Source organism: Lutzomyia longipalpis, chromosome 2 (assembly GCF_024334085.1).
Source record: "Lutzomyia longipalpis isolate SR_M1_2022 chromosome 2, ASM2433408v1".
Lineage (NCBI taxonomy): Eukaryota > Metazoa > Arthropoda > Insecta > Diptera > Psychodidae > Lutzomyia > Lutzomyia longipalpis.
This window is the reverse complement of record NC_074708.1, coordinates 16186158-16205960: the sequence shown is the minus strand read 5'-3', so window position 1 is coordinate 16205960 and position 19803 is coordinate 16186158. Positions and strand designations below refer to the sequence as shown.

The 19803-nt window shown below is 35.7% G+C and overlaps 1 protein-coding gene across 3 annotated transcripts in view; it reads right to left on the bottom strand.

The window, feature by feature from the left end:
- Positions 1-180: 180 nt before the first annotated feature.
- The window catches only part of LOC129790968 (titin), a 33630-nt gene continuing 14007 nt past the window's right edge, over positions 181-19803 (bottom strand). Inside the window, exons 7-14 of one of the 3 annotated variants that reach the window (XM_055828828.1) lie at positions 12301-12402; positions 12098-12173; positions 8147-11518; positions 3794-3868; positions 3605-3710; positions 2968-3115; positions 1104-1255; positions 181-1019 (exon numbers count right to left, since the gene is read on the bottom strand). In XM_055828828.1, the coding sequence (XP_055684803.1) occupies positions 896-1019; positions 1104-1255; positions 2968-3115; positions 3605-3710; positions 3794-3868; positions 8147-11518; positions 12098-12173; positions 12301-12402 (4155 nt within the window). In that variant the 3' untranslated portion in view covers positions 181-895. Of the gene's footprint in view, positions 1020-1103; positions 1256-2967; positions 3116-3604; positions 3711-3793; positions 3869-7156; positions 7268-8146; positions 11519-12097; positions 12174-12300; positions 12403-19803 lie in introns of those variants that run through there. The other 2 variants (XM_055828829.1, XM_055828830.1) reach the window with 2 other exon arrangements.

Genomic DNA, 19803 nt, shown 5'->3' with positions numbered 1-19803 from the left:
AAGCAAACACCAACGTCGGACACAATCCTCGTGTGCGAATTTCAAACCTCCACGACAGTTGCATCCCAAATCCACGATGGGCTGGTAGTTTTGCCAGCAGATGCGGCAGCTTTTCTCCTCCAAAACCAACTGAGAATTTTGATGAGACATTTTCCGAAAAAAGTAAAAATTCAACGCGGAAATGTTGCACGACTACTTTACTTCAAAGCATTTTCTCAATTTTATTTTTTTTTCTGTAAAAATTATTTGGTTAAATTATTACACATTTTTCTGCGGCTTTTCCTCATTGAGAGGTGAAAAAAAAAATATTAACAAAAAACACAGTAAAAGAGTTACATTTTAGTCAGTTTGATTTCTTCATTAGTTTAGAAGATAAAGTTAGAGAGCAAATCATTTTTTTTATTATTAAACCCAACATCAGGGTTCTTTGTAATTTTCTTTTTAGAGTTTTTTTTTTCATCAACATATTGAAATATTAATAGATTTTTCATTGTTTGTTTTAAATAAATTGCACCACAATACAAAATATTGGTAGAAAAAGATTCTCAAGTAAAATCTAAACATCTAATAAATACAGATTTATGCAAGTTTCATACAAATTTTCTTCATCACGATATTGTTTAATATTGTTTCTTTTTTTTATTTCTATATTGTTTTTCTTTTTTTATATTATATATTAGAAAATATTACAATTTTTATATCATAAAAAATATATTCTTGGGGGCACATTGAAAGAGAAATTGGGGTTAGGGGAGGGGCTGTAAAATAAGTATGTAAAGGGAACACGAGCTGATAACAAATGGCTTTAGCAACAATGCAACTCTTGGAGACTTTTGACTACTTCTTTTTTCCTACAATTTAATTAACAAAAAAAGACTGAAAGATGGCTTTTTGTTCATTCAGCATTCCGGAAGCGTCGATAGATCGATTGGACGTAGGTGAAAACGCACTTCCAGTCGGGTTTTCGCATCATAACCATGTCCTCGACATCGAGAAGGGGCGCGATCCCGGCTTTCTCACTAAAATTAAATAAATTTACAAAATTAAATTTTTAAAAGAAAAATTGAATTTTGAATGGAAAATCCTTTCGAGGGGATACTTACTCAGCCACTCGGAAAGCGAGTGTGAAGTTGTGTTTGCGTTGCTGAGGTGTCAGGGCGCTGTAATCGAAAGCGTCCGGCAGGAAGTGATGAATGAGTGCACAGAATGCTAATCCATCACACCAGCTCGTAGAGAAGTTGGTTATTTGAACGTTCTGAAAAGGTTTTTTTTACGTCAATTAATTACAATATTTTCTTTCATTTATTTTTGTAATGTAAATTCAGTTTAGCTGTATTAGTTCCTCAAGTAAGAAAAGGAACTAATATGAGAAAGCATTTAATTCACAAAATATTATACATAACATTGTAGTGTTACAATGATAATGAACCAACATCTTTCAAGAAATGCCTCAAAGTAACAAAGAAACTTTAGCATGCAAAGAAGTTTAAGATTTCAAAAACAAATGAAAATTATTTTTCAAATTATCCTAAAACCATAAAAGAAAAATCATGCAAATGATGGGAAGTTTTAGAAGAAACATTCGAATAAATCGAAACATCGCTGGATTGTGTAACATGCTCAATTCTTGCAATATTTTGACAATATCGCACTAACAATGCTCCACTAGTTTGAAGAAATTGGGGAGGAGCTATGCTCTATTCAAATCTACCTTGCACTGACGCCCTACCTTCGAATAGATCTCTTTTCAAATCAAATTTACAAATTATAATTTTTAAATGATAAAAAATATGAAAGAAAATTATATAATTGGCAATTATACATTCAGGCAAAGGGTATTGGTATACTGGCTTTCGTTTTAAGTCGGTCTTAAGGTTTTAAGTCAGTTTTTTAAAGTCTGACTTAAAATTTTTAAGACGGTCTTGAAATTTTTAAGTCAGATTAACATTTTACAAATTTTGATGTTTGGAGATAATCAAATGCACTTTTTGGAACTTAAAAAATTGAAAAGTTTAATCAGTAAGTACACTTTTCAATTTTTTAAGTTCCAACAAGTGTATCTGACAATCTCCAAACATTAAACATTTGTAAAATTTGTTGAAAAATATGCAATTTGTTAAATTGACTTAAAAATTTTAAGACCGACTTACAAATTTTAAGACCAATTTACAAATTTCAAGCTTGACTTAAAATTATTAAGTCAGACTGATTTAAAACCTTAAGACCGACTTAAATTTTTAAGTCCGACTGAGTAGTGAATTCCGCCCATTAGCTGGTAAAATCTCGATGCAAGGTTAATTTAAACAATTATCCTTCAATTTTCATACATCAAATCTTCCAGAATTCACTCCTAAAAACTGTTTTTGTTGAAATACTAATAAATAAGAAGAAGAGTTAGAACTTCTCACTTATTGGCTGAAGATCTTAAGTAAAATATTCGTATTGGTTAAGTATCAACCAACCCCTCTCCTTTTTCTGGTAGAGCTTAAGTGCAAAGTTGATTGGAATAGTTTAATAAACACAACTTGAAATAAATTACAAATTAAACTAGACACAAAATCACCATCCAAACACCTGGCAAACACCTTCATGCAAAAAATGAATGAAATGCTCGCATAAAACCAACAAACAGGAAAAAGCTCAAGGGGTAGAATTTGGACAAAGAAAAGACAAGATTAGAAGGAAAATTGGGAGGAAAAGAGGGAAAAATAAAATTCCAATATTGTTGCAACAATAAAAAAACATTTTTTTGTACACAGCAAAAAACACAAAATTTTTAAGACACGTCCTTAAAAGAAAACATTTTTTTTTTGAAAAAAAAAAAAAAGAAAAATATCAAACAGGGCCAAGGAAGATGCAAAAAAATATGTATGAAAGACGAGTAATCAAACGGCCATATAAGTTAAGTGTTGCTGATTGTTGAAGGTTGTTTTTTGAGTTTGATTTTGCAATTTTGACTGGCTGTACCTCATATTCCATTGTCTTATTCTGACACCACTGCAGTAGCTGTTCCTTAACAGTGGCGGCACGAGCACTTAACGCTGGGTCGGTAAACTTAAAATATGGGGCTGCAGATCCCCCAGGTGTCTTGGGAGTTGAAGGTGTTAATGGGGAGCTAAATATTAGAGTTTATATAAGTTTTCTATTTTACTTTAAAGAAAGATGGTTCAGTTTTTTAGCTTGTAGAAGAAGAAAAAAAAACAGGTCGCATAAAGAACTACTTGGCTAAATGATAGGTGAGGGGGGGGGGTAGAATCATGACAACAAAATCTTGTCGGGGTTAGTCACTAATTTCCAAAAAAGAAAAAAAAAAGAAAAATAGGAACAGAAAGATGGAAATTTCTAATATGATGCGGGTGAAAAAAAGAAGAAAAAACTATAATGCTCTTAAGATAAAAAAAAATCTCAAAATCAATCTAATTTTTCTACACTGGACAACTTTTTCTAAGAATCATTTTAATTCTTGAGATTTTCTAAGACATTTTTCTTTTTAAACTTTTGTCCAGAGTAGAATGAAAATAAATCTCAAAATAATTCTACGTATTTTATTTATTTTATCCTTAAAACAACGTCTTCAATTTTAAGCTTTTTCCTTTTTACTTACTTGAGTGGAGAAGTTGCTGAATTTTGCTTATCCAACTGGCGGAACTTAGCAAAGGGAGACATTGGCTTGGCAGCAACTCTCGATTGAACAGTTTTTGTGGTAATTGCTAAAGAAAAAAAATGATCAAAAAAAAAAGAGTTTCTCATGAGAAATGCATTCATTTAACAAAGAAATTCCTCAAAATCTTACTTTTTGTCGTTGTAATGACTCCATCGTCTTCATTTTTAGAAACATCTTCTGTGGTTTCAGTTTCGGCCGTCAGTTCTGGAATTTGCAAGAATATAAGAGCGTTAAAATGCACAAGAAAACATTAGTTGAGTGGAAGATATTACAAAGAAGGAAAAAAATGATTAAAAAGTCAAAAAAAAGTCCACACAAGAAAACACTGAAAAAACGGAAAGGAGAAAATGTGTTTTAAGATGAAAATGGGAAGATATATAATTAGTTAGAAGATGATGGACAAAATTGCACATGACATTGAGACTGTGGGAAAATGCATGAGACTTTTCTGATGAGAGGAAAAGGAAACACGTGATTTTGAAAATTAATTTAGATTCCCCCCTCTTGATGGGTTAATATTAAATTGACTGTGTCGACGAATCAATGCCAAGATCGTCTATTTTTGATCATAAAATCATCATCAAAGAGTTCTCTTTTGTCACATTGGAAAAACTCTGTGAGTGGAGATTCTTTGCATGAGAGACAATTCACAGAGGAAGGAAGAACAAAAAAAAACTATACAAAATAAAAAATGTTTTGAGGAATGGGATTGTACGAATAATGATTTTCCATTTGGATGGTTATTTTTAGGCACACAAAACAAGACACAAAAAATGGATGAAAACAACACAACAGGAACACAATGAGGGACATGTTGCTGCTGATGGAAGGGCAAAAAAAAGGGAAAAATTGATTTTAAAAATTGATCGCGCGGAGAGAAATCATGCAGCAAGCTTTCGAAGACACTCAAAGCATTGGCGCATGATTGTGAGGATTTACGTGAGAAAAACAATGTGAGAAATAGAGATAAGAAGTAAAAAGTAGGATTTTAAAACACACTCTAAATTATAATTCTCAGTTCTTTTTTTTTTTTTGGAAGTAATATACTACAAGATGTCTAAAAGAAACTATAATATACCATTTTTAGCTCTAATTGTTGGCACGGCATTTTTCTTTGATTTAATAAATAATATATTTTAGATCTGTTAAAAATAAATATTGTCGTCTATTTTAAAAATTAAAATAATCTAATTTAAATAAAGTTAAACAGGGGAACTTTACAAACCTTTTAATAATTGAAATGTGGAAATTATATGATTTATTAAGGAGTTTATTCACTTTGAGGCTCTTATATGTCATTTAGAACCAACATTCATTATCATTGGAACATTTGACATTTCTCGTAATTATTTGTCAACTTTTGGCATTTCTTTTCATACATTTGACGTTAGTTTAAACGATCTGTGCTTTTTATCTTTTGACATAATTTTAGCGATTGACAATTCTTTTTTAGCGTTTAATATTTTTATAATACTTTACGTTTCCTTTTTGTTTGACATTTCTAATAAAAAAAATCATATTTTCGATATTTTCTACCGTTTAATATTTATCATTAGAAAATTTCCTTTATAATTTTTAGTGTGAAAATATTTTCTTTTAACTTCTAGAGAAATGCCCAAACTTGCATCTGTTTGACGAGGCAAGAAAGTGAGGCACAATGATGGCTTGGCTTACGCATTTTCTGGGAAAATATTTTCCAACTTTGTTTTTCAGTTGATTTAAATTTACGAAGGAAAATCTGTAAAACATTTCTCGAATGTTTTTTTAATTTATATCAGTGATATTATGACTGGTGAGAAACCGAAAATGAATAAATTCCTTTTGAAAAGTTAATTGGCTTAAATTGCAAATTAGAATTTTTTATCTTTTACCAAATAAATACTTAATTAGATTGAAAAATAAAAATGTACTGGTAAGCTGACCAAGCTTACGGGAGCTGTGTTTCTTTCAGTGTACCAATTTTGTGAGAGCAAACTAGAACGCGAATTAATTTAAATACGCGCAAAGTCTGGAATAGTATTAAAGTCATACGCTAATAAATTTTTAGAAGGCCATATCTCGAGAACGGATCCATAGATTTTCATAAATTTTTTTTTGTTTGAAAGGTCTTGAAGTCAGCTATAACATATCGAAAAATGAAAAAAATTTATGTCGCCATTTTCGAAAAATTCGAGTTCGAAATTTTCGAAAACTTTGTTTTCGATTTTAGCGCCTCTTGCGGACATTTTTCGAAGTTGTAATGTTCTAGACATTTGTAGGGTTTCACGAAACCTTTCATTTGCGCTTGAGTTGATCAAGATCGGACATGTAGAACCCGAGATATGACATGCCAACTTTGGAAGGCTATATCTCGAGAACGGATCCATAGATTTTCTTCATTTTTGGCATGAAGCTAGATAATATGGTCAGCTACAACATATCAAAAAATGAAAAAAATTTATGTCGTCGTTTTCGAGATATTCATCGAAAACTCATCGAAAATTTTGTTTTTGATTTTTGGCCCTCTAGCGGTCACTTTTGAAACTTCGGATGTTCTAGAGAGTTGTAGGGTTTGTTGAGATCTTTCATTTGACCCCGGGTTGATCAAAATCGGTCAAGCCGTTTTCGAGTTATGGTCGATTTTCGATGAAAAATTGTGACGGCCATATTGACTAAACGGCTTGACCGATTTTCGAAAATGAGGTATCGTTGGAAAGCTCTTGATGGCCCCTACAACATATCAAAATTTCAGCCCTCTAGCTGTAATAGCGGCTGAGATATAGCGAAAACAAAATTTTGAGGTTATTCAAAATGGCGGACGCGGGGGTGGGGGGTAAAATTTGACGTCATAATCTAACGTCTTCCAGTCGACTTTTAAACTTTGCCGTTTACCGCAAGTCTCTATCTATTACCGTTCTCTTGTAATTTAGCAAAAGGTTCCGGACGGCCGGCCGGCCGGCCGGCCGGCCGGAAAAAAATTTTTTTGGCGCATACGTTTTTTGGAATGTGGGGACCTTAATTCGTGCTCATCCCAAGTTTGAGCCCGATCTGACGACTTTCGATTTTGCTCGGTACACAAAAGCTGTGTCTGAAAGAAACACAGCTAAAAGTAACATTTATCATCTAGATTTTAACGATATTTAATCTTGAAGTTTAGCACTATTTGAATATTCGCTCTATTTTGACGAATAAAAACATTCTTTTTTTATGTAAACTCAATTATCCTTTAATAATTTAAAAGGAACAAGACATTTCGGAAACGTTTATCTCCTTCGTCAGGTATCAATTTATTTAAAAAATCAGAGATGTCATTTGAATTAAAAGTTTATTATTGATGAATTAACCAATAAACCAGATACAATTTTAATTTATAAAATACAATTAAAATTAAAAAAAAATGTTTGCCAACAATTTTGACCAAATATGGGTATATATAAAATGAACAATGTGTGAGTTGGAAAGTCAAAACAAAAGCAATAATTTTTCTACGCTCTTTTTGCTGGGAAAACTCACTCATTTCTGATTGATTTTTAGCGCGGGGCTCTCAGCTTTGCAATATTTTAACTTTTTTTTTATTGCAAATTCGTGGGGTTGATTCATTGTCCCGGAAGAGCAGCCACCAAACTTTAATTAGAGATACTCGAGACATTGATATAAGAAAAAAAATGAAGAGAGAAGTGTCTTGCTTAAACTTGTTGAAAAGAGTATTAATTTTTTTTCTTTGTGAAACAGCCGTCATGTCCCCCAAAATATCATAAATTCTAAGTGGTTATTGCGTCAAAGCATGTTGATCATTTTGATATTATACAAAATATCTTGATGCCTATGATATCATTCTTTTAAGCTTTTTTTCAATGAGTCTTCATTCATTTGTGTGTTCACTTGTAACACGAAAAAATTCTCTACAAATCTACGCAAATGTGGTCACTGTGGATTTGACTCCGTTCCCGGGAGAAGGAGGAAAATCTTTCTTCTTTTTTTCTTTTACACAAAGAGAGCTTTTGATGCTTGCGACTACAAAAGTTGGAATGATCTCTTTTGCATGTGCTCCATATATATATATAAAAAAGCTTTTTGTCTACAAGGCCGAATTGAAGATATCTTCAAAGGCATCCTCAACATTATCCTCATCGAGGAGATAGATTTTGCTGATATGTGGCATCGTTTGACTTCTTGCCAATCCAGAGCTGGGATTTTGATTATTGATCGATGCCTTTGCAGATGTTTTCACGCGATTTATCGTTGTCTTCTTTGCTGTTGCACTTATTGTTGTCGTAGCCATGCTCGATGGTGACTTCTGACCGCTAAAGTAAGCAGCCACCGTCTTCTGTTTCTCAGATAGCTGTTCACGTGCTATTCCAGCTTCATATTGCTTTGGCACACTTAGCAAATTGTGATTGGATTTGGCACGCTGCAGGCCACGATTAGAGTCAGCGATAAAGTGTTTTGGCGAAGGCGCTCTATTGCTGTTCTGGCATATTTGATGCCATGAATCTGACTTACTTAGGGCATTTGGGCCGGACTGTGTACTCGTCACGCGTGCCATTTGATTGTACGTGCTCACGAACTTCTCCGGTGGTGAGCGTTGATGGACGTTGTTGTAGATTATATGGCTGGGTAGGGTAGCTTGTGGTGTTGCAGGGGTTTCCACAATCTTCGGACCTGATTGCCGCACAACTTCCTGGGGTTTGAGGACAATTGGGCTCGGAGGGGTGCGTCGCCCCTTAGTGGGGCTCCTCGAGGTGGGACTTGCGGGGTATTTGGGTGAATTCGGTGGTGTAGCCTTTTTAATGCCACGCAAAACCGAATGGAGACTCTTGGCGGCATCTGAACCCTTCCCATTGGGATCCTCATCACCCAATCTCGATGTCTTGTGGCTCACTGTTACAGCTGAATGACAAATAGGTCCCGTCATTACACGCGACGACACAGCCTTGTACTCCGTGGAGTCCGTTAAATCCTCATCCCACTCATCAGTGGCATCATTGGAGGATTTTGCCGGTGACACAGACACTGGACTTGGATAGTCGAAAATTTTCAGAGTCTCCTGCTGTTGCTTCGGGCTGTAAACGGGTCGTTCGCATGTGAGCACCAGGGGTTCAGCATTGGGATTTGTTATGGAATCCCGAGGACTATCAACTGTCCACTGAGGGACACATGTTGAGACACATCCTGGTGGTGTGTAGTCCGTTACAGTGTAACTCCTTGGCGTCTCATAGGACAAATCAGTGAGATTCGGTACACTACCCATGTGCTTAGAACGCGGAGCCACGTACGACGGGTTAACTTGGAAGATATTTTCATTCATCTGCGTATTGTGGTAGGTTTCATCGTACCCAGATGTGTCAATGTCATCCAAGAAGGAATAATCGGGATTCGGGAGTGAGGGACGTTTCTCGTAGAGACGATTTGATGGCATTGGCGGTTGGGGAGCGACGTAAGTTTCCTGAGTAGAGCGATATTTCATTGATTGCGATCGTGGGGAGAGTTTTCTTGGACTGGGGATCTTTGGCGGGGGAGGAACTTCGAATTTAGCAGCAGCAATATTGAGAACACGCTTCTCGGGCACAACCTTAGCTGTCCACGGAAGGACATTGGTCGGGGACTTTGGTGAGGTATTCTGCTGGGTAAATTGGTAATTGGCAAGATTCCTCGTTGGTGAGGATGCCGTCAAACCCGATGGGGGCTTAGCTCCTCTTCCGGAGGTGTCCATAAAGCCATTTGTAAGTTGCTTAACGGTGGAATTTGTGGGATGAGGAAGTTGGACAGTGTGTGGGATAGCTTCGGGGGCAATGGGTTTGAAGGGAGGAATTTGCTGAATAATCTTCTTGGGTGGGAGTGGCTTGAAAACAGACATGGGGGCATGAGAGAATTTATTCACTGGGATTGGTTTGGGGATGATAAGTTGTGGGGATTGGGGTTGATGGGGTGGAATTTCGAATTTCTCTATTTTCGTCCCAACGCCCTTCTCACCAGACCACGGTGGTTTCGACACAATCGGTGGTGTCTTCTTGGGCAGGAGTGGTTTGTGCGTGACCACAGTGGATTCAGTTGTCTTCCAGAAATTCCTGGCAGAATTTAATCCCACCGGTGATGTCACCTTCATCCCTAGAGTTTGATTCTTTGGCACATTCTCAAAGGTATTCTTTATATTGCCGAATTTATTGCTCCAGTTGTGATGTTTATCAGTCTTGGGCTCTGGGAGGACTTTCCCAATTTCATTGGATGGCTTTGACCACGATAATCCATTATTTGCTGTCTGCTTGTGAATGAACGCCAGGAATTTGTGATCATTCTCCGTTTTGGGCTGAAACACCGGCACCACGGTCTTTCCTGCGGGTTTCTTATCCCCAACCTGAATGGCCGTCTTGAGGCCTTGAGAATTTTGAGATTTACTCACTTTCTGTCCGAGGAATTCATTCTCAGACATGGCATCATCACTCTCACCCACGGCCAGGGCTATTTTGAGGGGTTTCGGGATATCAATTGTGTTGGCACGCTTCATTTTTATTTTCTTCGATGAGCGACTGGTGTCGTCGGATGTGGCAATTTCCAGCAAACGCTGAGCTGCCGAAGCTGGAGGAGTTCTACTCCGTGCCACACTTTTCTTCCCATGATTGACACGATTCCGTTGATTTTTCTCCTCAACGCGAAAGCCCTCGCCATCAGATGCCTTCTGATGCTCCAATTTCTTATTCTTAGCCCTGTACACGGCATCCTGGATGGATTTCTTCACTTGCGTTTGCGATGAATCCACAGAGATACTTTCGTGATATTGACGACTTGGTGGCGGTGGGGGTGTGTCGTGAACACTGGCATCCAAGCTCAGAGATTGTCGCATAAATTTAAACTTTGGCCTGCTATCACGCATATGAACCAATGGGGCGCTATGGAGGGAAATTTCAGGGCTGGGGATCTCCTTGACAAACTCCTTGGGGCGCTGGAGGACAGTTGTGGGCTCAGAGGTGAGCAATGCACCTGCTGATGCTTGCTTCTGGAGATTATATGGGAATTCCGGGGGCGTGGTAATGGCCTCCGGTGTCCCGGTACTCGATTGATTCTCCCGCATTATCATGTCCTCCATGTACCTTCGGGCATCAGCTAGCTCTTCACGACTCACGCCCACTGTGTGCCGATTTTGTCGCGTACGTCGCTTTGCAAATCGAGCAGCACCAAATGGTCGTCTTCCCGGGTCGGGACGTGCTTCCACTTCCGGTGAGGAGAGATCATTTTCCGTCGGGGATATCTTATCGGGCGATATAAGTCCCGTCTGGAGGCGTGATACGAGCCCAAGTAGTGTTGAGCGTCTCTTCGTGTCGAGATTGACGTCCCTACCCTCGCGCAGGGATGACTCCAACCGTCCCAGGGCAGCCGTAACATCAAGTAGGAGCCCCTGATCCACCCCAGCTCGACTCGCAGTTGCATCCTGGCGATTCATCTCCATTGTGTCATGCAATCCAGCTGCAAGGAGTTTCAAATCTTCACCACTTTCGGTGCCGGAGTCTTCCACGTGAACAGCACACTCATCATTAGTGCTCTGATTGGAGTTAGATCGTTGCGGTGATTTCTTGTGCAGGAGTCCCTGTAGTAGGGGCAATAAGAGAGACTCACCCTGACTTTTTGTGTTCACTTGCGCCGCTGCTACTTCCTTCGGGCAGGCTTTTGGTGGTTTCGTATCCTTTGGATTTGCCTTGGGAGCAGCAACTACCTCTTCTTCCTCTTCCTCTTCCTCCTCTTCTTCCTCCTCCTCAATTTCTTCCTCTTCTTCCTCCACTTCTTCCTCCTCCTCCTCAACCACCTCCTCTTCTTCTGTGCTCTCCTCGAGCTGCTGCTGCTTCAATTCTCTCTTGACACTCGCTACGATGTCAGCACAAGCTAATTGTGGTTTGGTAATTTTTTTTCGTGGATTAAGAGATGAGAAAGAAAGAGAGAGAAATCATGTAAAAAAGAATAAAAAAAAGTGAAGATTTCTTTTTAGCTGAAAATAAGGTTTATAAAAGAGTGGAAGAGTAATGCGTTTGCCTAATGAATGCAAAATGATTCTCCTTGAAGCCTGATTTCTTGCAAAACTTATTTGCTTTTCAAAATAAGTTGTAAATGTTGTGTCTTCTCTGTCTTTCTTGCTTGCGTGCTCAAAAGATTTTTAAATCATCTCAAAATTAATTCTGTGTCTGGAAAATCCAATTGATAAAAAAATTTTTTAGAACGAAAATTTGTTGTAAGAAAACCAACACCATCCCAAAAAAAAATGAAAGATGTTTTTTTTATCGTATAATGCCAATGTTTATTTTGTCAAATTTTAGTTTATGTTTTCAAAAAATAAAAAATAAAGTTTAGAAAAAAAGTTTTCAGTGTGTGTTGAGAGAGTTGAATAGAGAAAAAAATATAAAAAAAAGAAATAAGTGGATAGTTTTCAAAAATTCTCTTCAACGTGTTTCTCAAATGCAAACTGACCTTCCTTTTCCGCCATCACTTGCTTAAGTCTAGCACGTAGTTTTCGGCGCTCTTCGTAGTTTGTTGTTTGCTCCAACTGTTGAGGTGGGTTAGATAATAAATTTTATTTGTCAAGAAATTTTGCCAATTAAGCCCATTGAGAGATGAATCATATTCTGTATTCACTAATTAAAAAAAAAAAAACAAAGCAAAAAAAAACTCACCAGCTGCTTTAGAAGAACTTCGTCCCAAATTTCGTCAATATTTGAGGGTTTTCTCTTGGGGGAAGCCGATGTTTTAACTGTTTTTGTCGTACTTTTAGCAACCTTTAATAAAATAACAAATTGATGAGTAATTTTTCACACAGTCCTGCCACAAAAGTCTTCACAGTGTGCATGTTTAATATTAGATTTCATTTGTAAACTCGCACAAATCTTCATCCTTCCTGAACAATTGCCAGTATGTCTTATCATTTTGTGCATGGTCATTTTTAGACACAACTCTCGTGTGCGGCTTATAGCAAAAAAAAACGATCAAGTCCATCTGTGAGATGAGATCATCTCAACTGTGACGTGTTGAGGAATGTCTCTTTGGTGTTTTCTCTAAGGGATCTACTCGTAGTGCTAATTTATTAGGACTTTGCACTCATCGTATAAATATTTCTCTCTTTGATTTCAACACTTACTTCTCTACACGATGAGCAGTACATTTATATAATGTTCAAAGCAATTCTAATGTTTAACTATTTTATTTGACGATTTTTGGCCAAGAAAAAAAAACTGACAATGCTGGATTCGAACCAGGGATTGTTGCGTTGAAAGACAATATATAACCTATTTTGCTAAAAATTTATCCACAAAAAGAGTTTAGGAACAGCTAAAGACTTTCATCGTGCTTTTCATAACTTCCACAGAATTTAGATTCTTAAATTAATTTCACACGCAACATCCGTTCGTTTAAGACGAGCACAGCATTGATTTTATTGAACTACAATTCACAAATAGATTCTATTTTCTAATTTATCTATTTAGATCGCACACCAAATCTTCTGTGCGAGAACAAAGGTATATACGTGAGGAAGAAGTGATGAGGTGGAATTTGGGAAATGCATTGTGTCGAGGCCATAGTAACTGCATCAAACTGCAAAAATCTCTTCATCTCTCACATCCTTCAGGTGAGTTCTACAAAAAATCCTACGATATTTTGACAAATTATTCCTTCAGTGCCCAAAGATGCGCTTTCGTGACTTCTTCATCTTAAAACAATTAACTAATTGATAGAGAATTTAAGAACAACAAAAAAAATTGCAAGAGAAAAAGAAAAGTCTCTTGAAATGAAAAACTCTCTCGTGTGTCTTGAGAAAAAGCTGAGAAACTCTCTCGTGACCAAAATAGGGCCGTTCGTGTGAAAACTAAACAGCATGTGAGCTTGTGCCAATGAGTGTGAGTGTGCAGGAAAAGCCGAAGAAAAGTCTGTATTGGATTCTGTGAAGAGTCATGTGTGGCCCGTTTGTCTCGTTCATTATATATCTTTTATTGTGAGAGAAGTCGAAAATTTTCAAATATTGTCCTCTCATTGATCATTTGGTTTTCCTGAATCTCCGTCCAAGTTTCATCGTCTCATGCGTACAAACATGCGGGCAAGCATGAAGATTTTTCGTGCAAATACATACTCTCACACATGTTTTCCCGCAACATTATTTTCACACATATGGTCAGTATGGATAGAATTATACAAACTCTGAATTTATGAGATAGGTGCGAGTTTGATTTTCCAATATTTTAACCAATAGATTAAAATATTTATCGTGAAATTATATAAAATTAAGGGATTTTTAACCCAGATATGTCCAGATTTTTTTTTTAATTTTCGCGAAGTCTGACTTCAAAATTGTCTGAAAAATTCAATTTTCAACCTTTTTATAGAAATTTTTTTTTTGATAGGGAATTTTTGAAAATATTTTTCCAAATACAACAATGCAAATCTATGCAAAACTATTTCAAAAACATCGACGAAACATTAACACGTATGTTTAGTAGATTTATTGATAAAAAATCACGATAGTGACGTAATTTCATTTATTTTTAGACAAATAATCATTGCAGAATTTTCTCAGATAATCCCTATTCCAGAAAATTGGAAGTTTATTTATCGATTTATTATTTATTATTTTTATTCTCCACAATATTACATGTATCCTGATTGTTTCCTCTCACAAAGAGCTTTCATAGAGAAACAAATAAACACCTTTCATTTACAAACTGAAGTGTTTTTTTTTGTAATTGCTTTTGATTGATTTTTCCATTATTCTAAATTTAACATCTAGATTTTGAGAATTTAAGAATTTAAGCCTAGGCTTTAACATTAGGAGCTTTTCAAATTTGTCTAACATTCTTTAATGCACAGAAACATTAAAATTCCTTTTTCTAATACTTCCATTAGAATAACTATTAGCATAACACGTTCGACAACATAATCTCAAGGTTTTGTTCTCCGGTTCGAATCTAGCAAAATCTTTTTCATTTTCTCACCAAGAAGTCAAAGGATTTTAATGAAAATTTAATAATAAACATTCATTAATAAATGGAAAACTCTCGTGGCCTTGTCATAATACAAAATACAGTCAGGTATTGGTTAACGTCGCATGGGATATACTCTTTCCACCCATTCATAATAATGAGTGGAAAGAGTATATCCCATGCGACGTTAATCAATACCTGACTGTATACGCATATACATATTTAAATGTCATGTTTACAAAACATATTTAATACGGAAACATTTTTTGACCACATTTTTCTACTAATTTGGCTCTAATATGGTGCATAGAGAGTCGTACTTTATCTCGCGGATACAGACAATTTAATTTAGGGCTATTAAAAGATTGTACGATGAAATAAATTTAGAATTCAGTGCTTATGGGTTGGTATTTTTGAATTTACCACCAAATGTTGCTGAAGATGCTCACTTGAGGTTTTAATATGTTATGTACAAAATAGAGAAGAAAAAAACAAAGTAAAAGATGATTGAGCGGTATTTTTGGGATAATTTACAGCACGGCGCGAAAAACATGGGGCGAGCTATTTTCACTAAATTGGTGGTTAAGGATGAAATTGAAAGTTAACTTTCTTCGTGAAAACACATGTTCCATCGCATCTTGCTCTCTTGTTGTTTTTTTTTTGCGCCGCTTCGCAAAACTGATTCTCTTTGTCGACATAAAAGGTCAATAAAAATGGAGAGTTTTGATTTTTTTTCTTCACGATTTTAATTTTGCAATAATGAGGGGAAATAATTTAATGAGTGAAGAGTGAAAAGATTGATGAGCAAAACTAAATTTCTAGGTCAATTTGGTGGTGCAATTAAAATGGGAGGAAAAAGATGATTTCATCTTTCTTCGCATCGTGATTTTTTGTGTGTAGCACTAAGAGGAGCGTTTCTTCATGAAATTCTCATGCTCTGTTTGCACTTTATGAATTTTCAATTCAAATTATTTCTGGTTCTATAAACAGAGACCACGAGGAGGATTTAAAAAGCTCTAAAAGCTGTGTGCGAGTGCACGAGGTGAGAGCACGCAGAATTTTAATGGGGGGAAAATTTGATTGTGTGGCTGCCTTTGCAAATCACCATTAATCCAGTTTCTTCTTCTTCGTGCCTTTTATTTAAATTATATTTTTAGTTGGAATCCTGAGTATTTTCAAATTGTTCACAATGTTCCTCACACAAATTTTCGCATGTATTCTTGTCATTCCCTTGTCTTGCTGTACGTACAGCCACTTTGTCAACTTCCAAATTGCACATTAGAACACTTTTCGCGTCAATATTTATTTTTATCATCCTTTCCAATGTTGATTTAGCCTCAAGATGTGACGAAGTGGCTGTACGTGAAGTAGGTGGGCTTGTGGAGTAAGAGAGATCCCCACATAAATTGTCGTGTAGGTGTTGCGAAAATGAATTTCTCACGAAGAATGTCAGAAAAGTGCTTCTGGGTGCTTCTCTTGCAGAATAAGAATTTATACGATGGATTTTGATCAGTGGAATTTACACAATCACGAGAATTTCCCGCATTTTCCGAATGCTCTCACATGCATGTGTGAAAAAATCTTTGTTCTGTATTCGTATTAGTTGACGGTTATTTATTCTTTTCTACCTAAATATTTAAATTTTAAAGACATAAATTTGAAGTTAATTAAATCAGTTATGAATCAATTTTGAAGAGGTTTGAGATAGATTTTCTAGTTCTTAAACGACCTCCTTTATTCCTTAATTCCTTTGACAATTTATCTCTGCAATTCTAACGTTTGACGTTTCTTTTCTAACTTTTGACATTCATTTAATTTATAAAAGATAAACATTTTTTAATTCATAACAGATAAATTAAGAAAAATCATTAAAAGAAACATAATAAATTTTGGAGAAAAGCGAATTTCTTCCACGAAAATTACGAAGAAATTAATTTTCCTACCGAAGTAAATTTATTCACGTTCAATTCATATTTTATTTGGAAAACTCATAATTTTTCCAACAATTTTTCGTATGAATTATCACGCTTTTTTGAGTATCTAATAAAAAATTAAAACAAGAAGAATTATTTTAATTTTAGGAGTTCAGTGCATAACGTCCTTTAAAGCTCATTATTCTAAAGATTTTCTTGAACTTTTGAAGCAATAAATTGAACACCTCCATCTAGTCTAAAGAATGTAGTGCACGCAATAAATTACTTAAACTATAACAAATAAAAAAATCTCTAATTATATTTGATACATTTTAACACACTTCTTGGCAGAGATTGCGTTTGAGGAACGCAACAAATGGATATTATATAATCACGATATTCTTGGCCATTATTGCCGGATATTTAAAGAAAATTAACTCAAATAATCTTCATGATGGAACGCAAGGTATTTGCACTGTCTGCACGAAATGATTGCACTTGAATTTGCTTAATTTTTTTCATCGCCTTGAACTTACTTTCTTTGCGATGATGAATAAATTCACAAATTATATCACGCAGTTGGTCGTCCAACGCCAAAAAAGAACTTTTCTGCAATTCACTCGATGAGAAAATTAAATCGTAATTTCCTTTCTTGCCAGAGAAGATTTTCTTGGGACGTATCACATGAAGAATTTTTCGCAAAATAACTTCCTAATTTCGTGAGAACTAAAACACTTTTTCTCTTTCTTGTCTCAGCACCAGTGTGTTAATTTAAAAGTTAATCTTTGTTGACTATTTTAGGTAAGTCTCTCATGCTCACAACTTCACCAAGGCTTCACAGTGGGTTCTATCTATATTATGAGGAAAATCTCCGATGAAAAGCCACACACCACAACGTCACTCGCTCAAAGATCAGAGCAAAAAATTTCTTTTAGCAATTTTCTTTCAACTTTTCACGGTTTCTTTTTTGCGCAGAACCATTTAATGGTGTAAAAAAGCCGCCGAAAAAAAGTGCAACGGAAAATAGGTTTTCCAATTAGTGGGGGATAGGAACGACAAAAAAAAACTACACCCAACTTTTGAAAGAAAAAAACTATCTACAAAATATCTTCTTCAGTAGGTAGACAGAAGTGTACTGTCGGTGCTACGCTAAACTCAACTAATTCGTATGTGTCTTGCGGATGCTCTCTGCGCGCGATCATGATCACGAGTCAGAAGTCAATTTTAGCGAAAAAAGAGCGGGAGAGGAAAGCCATCCATGAGACGCTTGCGCGCCAAAAAAGCCATGCAGTGTGTTTATCTTTCAAAGAAAAGGAAGATGAAGAAAAACTCGTACATTGTATGTGTGAGAGTTTTCTCGGGAATATCGTCATTCGCAATTTTCTTTCTTCGCACCCGTTCCTCTTTTTTTCCTTCTCGCACTTTTCCAACAAGATGAAATAGAATTTTTTTCTTTAGTGAAAAAAAAACCCTCGAAATTTTGACCTTTTCGTGGTGATGTTGAGGAAAAAATAGATCATGTTTGATTTATTTTTATTCAATCGTGATTTTTTTCTTGATCACAAATTTTTCTCCTTGCTAATCTTCTGAAGGAAAATTTTGCTCTGATGTGAGAATAACCCAATTGGGAAAATGGCTATAATATAATTAACTTTCTCGACGTCAATCGCTGACTATTTCGTATACGCGTACTCCATTATTTATTTTCTTTCTATCAATATTCAATCTACACACCAGAGGCCTTACGGTAAGCAATTTTATGAGAGAGGGCCATTGCGAAAATAAAGCCAAAAAATTTATTTATAGTTTTTCCACACGATTGGGAAAGCGATGGAAAATTAAGCGTACACATGCGTTCTCTTCGCGGCCACCCCCTCATGGAGGAGTGTACTGTATGTAGTTTGTATAGAAAATAGAATCACAATTTGTCTATTTTCAAATATTGCTCGATCGTGAGATTGTTGCTCTCTTTGTGCTATTTTCTCAATTTTCACTTTTCTACACGTGGTCTCATTGTTTCCTTATTTAAGTTTTTTTTTCTCTCTTGAATATGTGTGTGAGCGACAAAGCAAAAAACCCACCTATATATACGAATTTTCCCCCAACAATGCGCTCAAACCTAAAAAGGAGGAAAATTCGGTGACAATTAAATAGTCATAAATCATGAGTCGTTGTTTCGTGGGGACTCTCATTTTAGCCGGTGAGGCTTTTCGGTACTAAAACTGCGCAAATTTTATTTACGATCCTCCTCAAGAGACTCCACTTGACCTAGAGCACATGTCTCTCTTTCTTCTCCCACGAGAAATGATCTAGCGGGAAAATGTGCGAAGAAAGGCGTGGAAATTTTGGGGGGTTTCCATTCCATCCATTTCTTTCCTCATTTCACCTCTTTTTACTTTTTTTTAAAAATAAATTTTAAATCAATTCAATCTATTTTAATTAATTTAATCTTCAAACGATAGGGGAGGGCGGGGCTATTTGTGTCAATTTGGATAAATCGCTATCTGCAGGACTCCCACGGGGCAAGAAATTTTCCTCGATAGGCCATTCTCATAGGAAATTTCCTTGCCTACAACTTTGTCTTGTGGAAAAGACGGTGAGATTGGAAAATCGCTAAAAGAAAAGTGTCGGAAAATGAGTTTTTCTCAACACGCAAAACGTATTTTTGGAGGCCTCAAAATTTGTTTATTTTTTTATTCCTAAACTATTCATCGGATAATCCCCAAACTACAGTCAACTATTGAGGGTAGGTAGGACTTCTTATCATAATTTTTTCAGGTGCTTCCGATAAATAACTTGGGAGAAATTGCCATTTGAAAATTCCAGACTGTCACAAATAGCCCCGCTCTCCCCTAAATAAATTTTAATGAAAATTGATGAAAAAAATTATTATCAACGCTCCTCTTTTGCATTTTGTTGTCATTTAATACCATACAATAAAAGACTGGAATAATGTGAAAAATTTTCCACATCAATGGCTCTTTCACAAATATTTTAGCTTAAATAAATCAACAAAAACTTTCAATGAATGACATGGATAGAAAATCAATGGGAGGATTTATTATACTCCAATTCACTTTTAATAAAAATTGTGAACCGTAAATTGTACCCGGCAAAAGGATTAAATTTGATCAAAATTTCCAATCCCCAAGTCGTTCAAACTTATTGGGGAGATGTTCATTAAAATCGCTACAAATCTTAAAATGTTTTTAATTTAACCCATCCTCACATTTTGTATGATTACGCAAAATTACAAATTTTCATTGAATTTTCCTGAAAAATCTTCTTTTCAAAT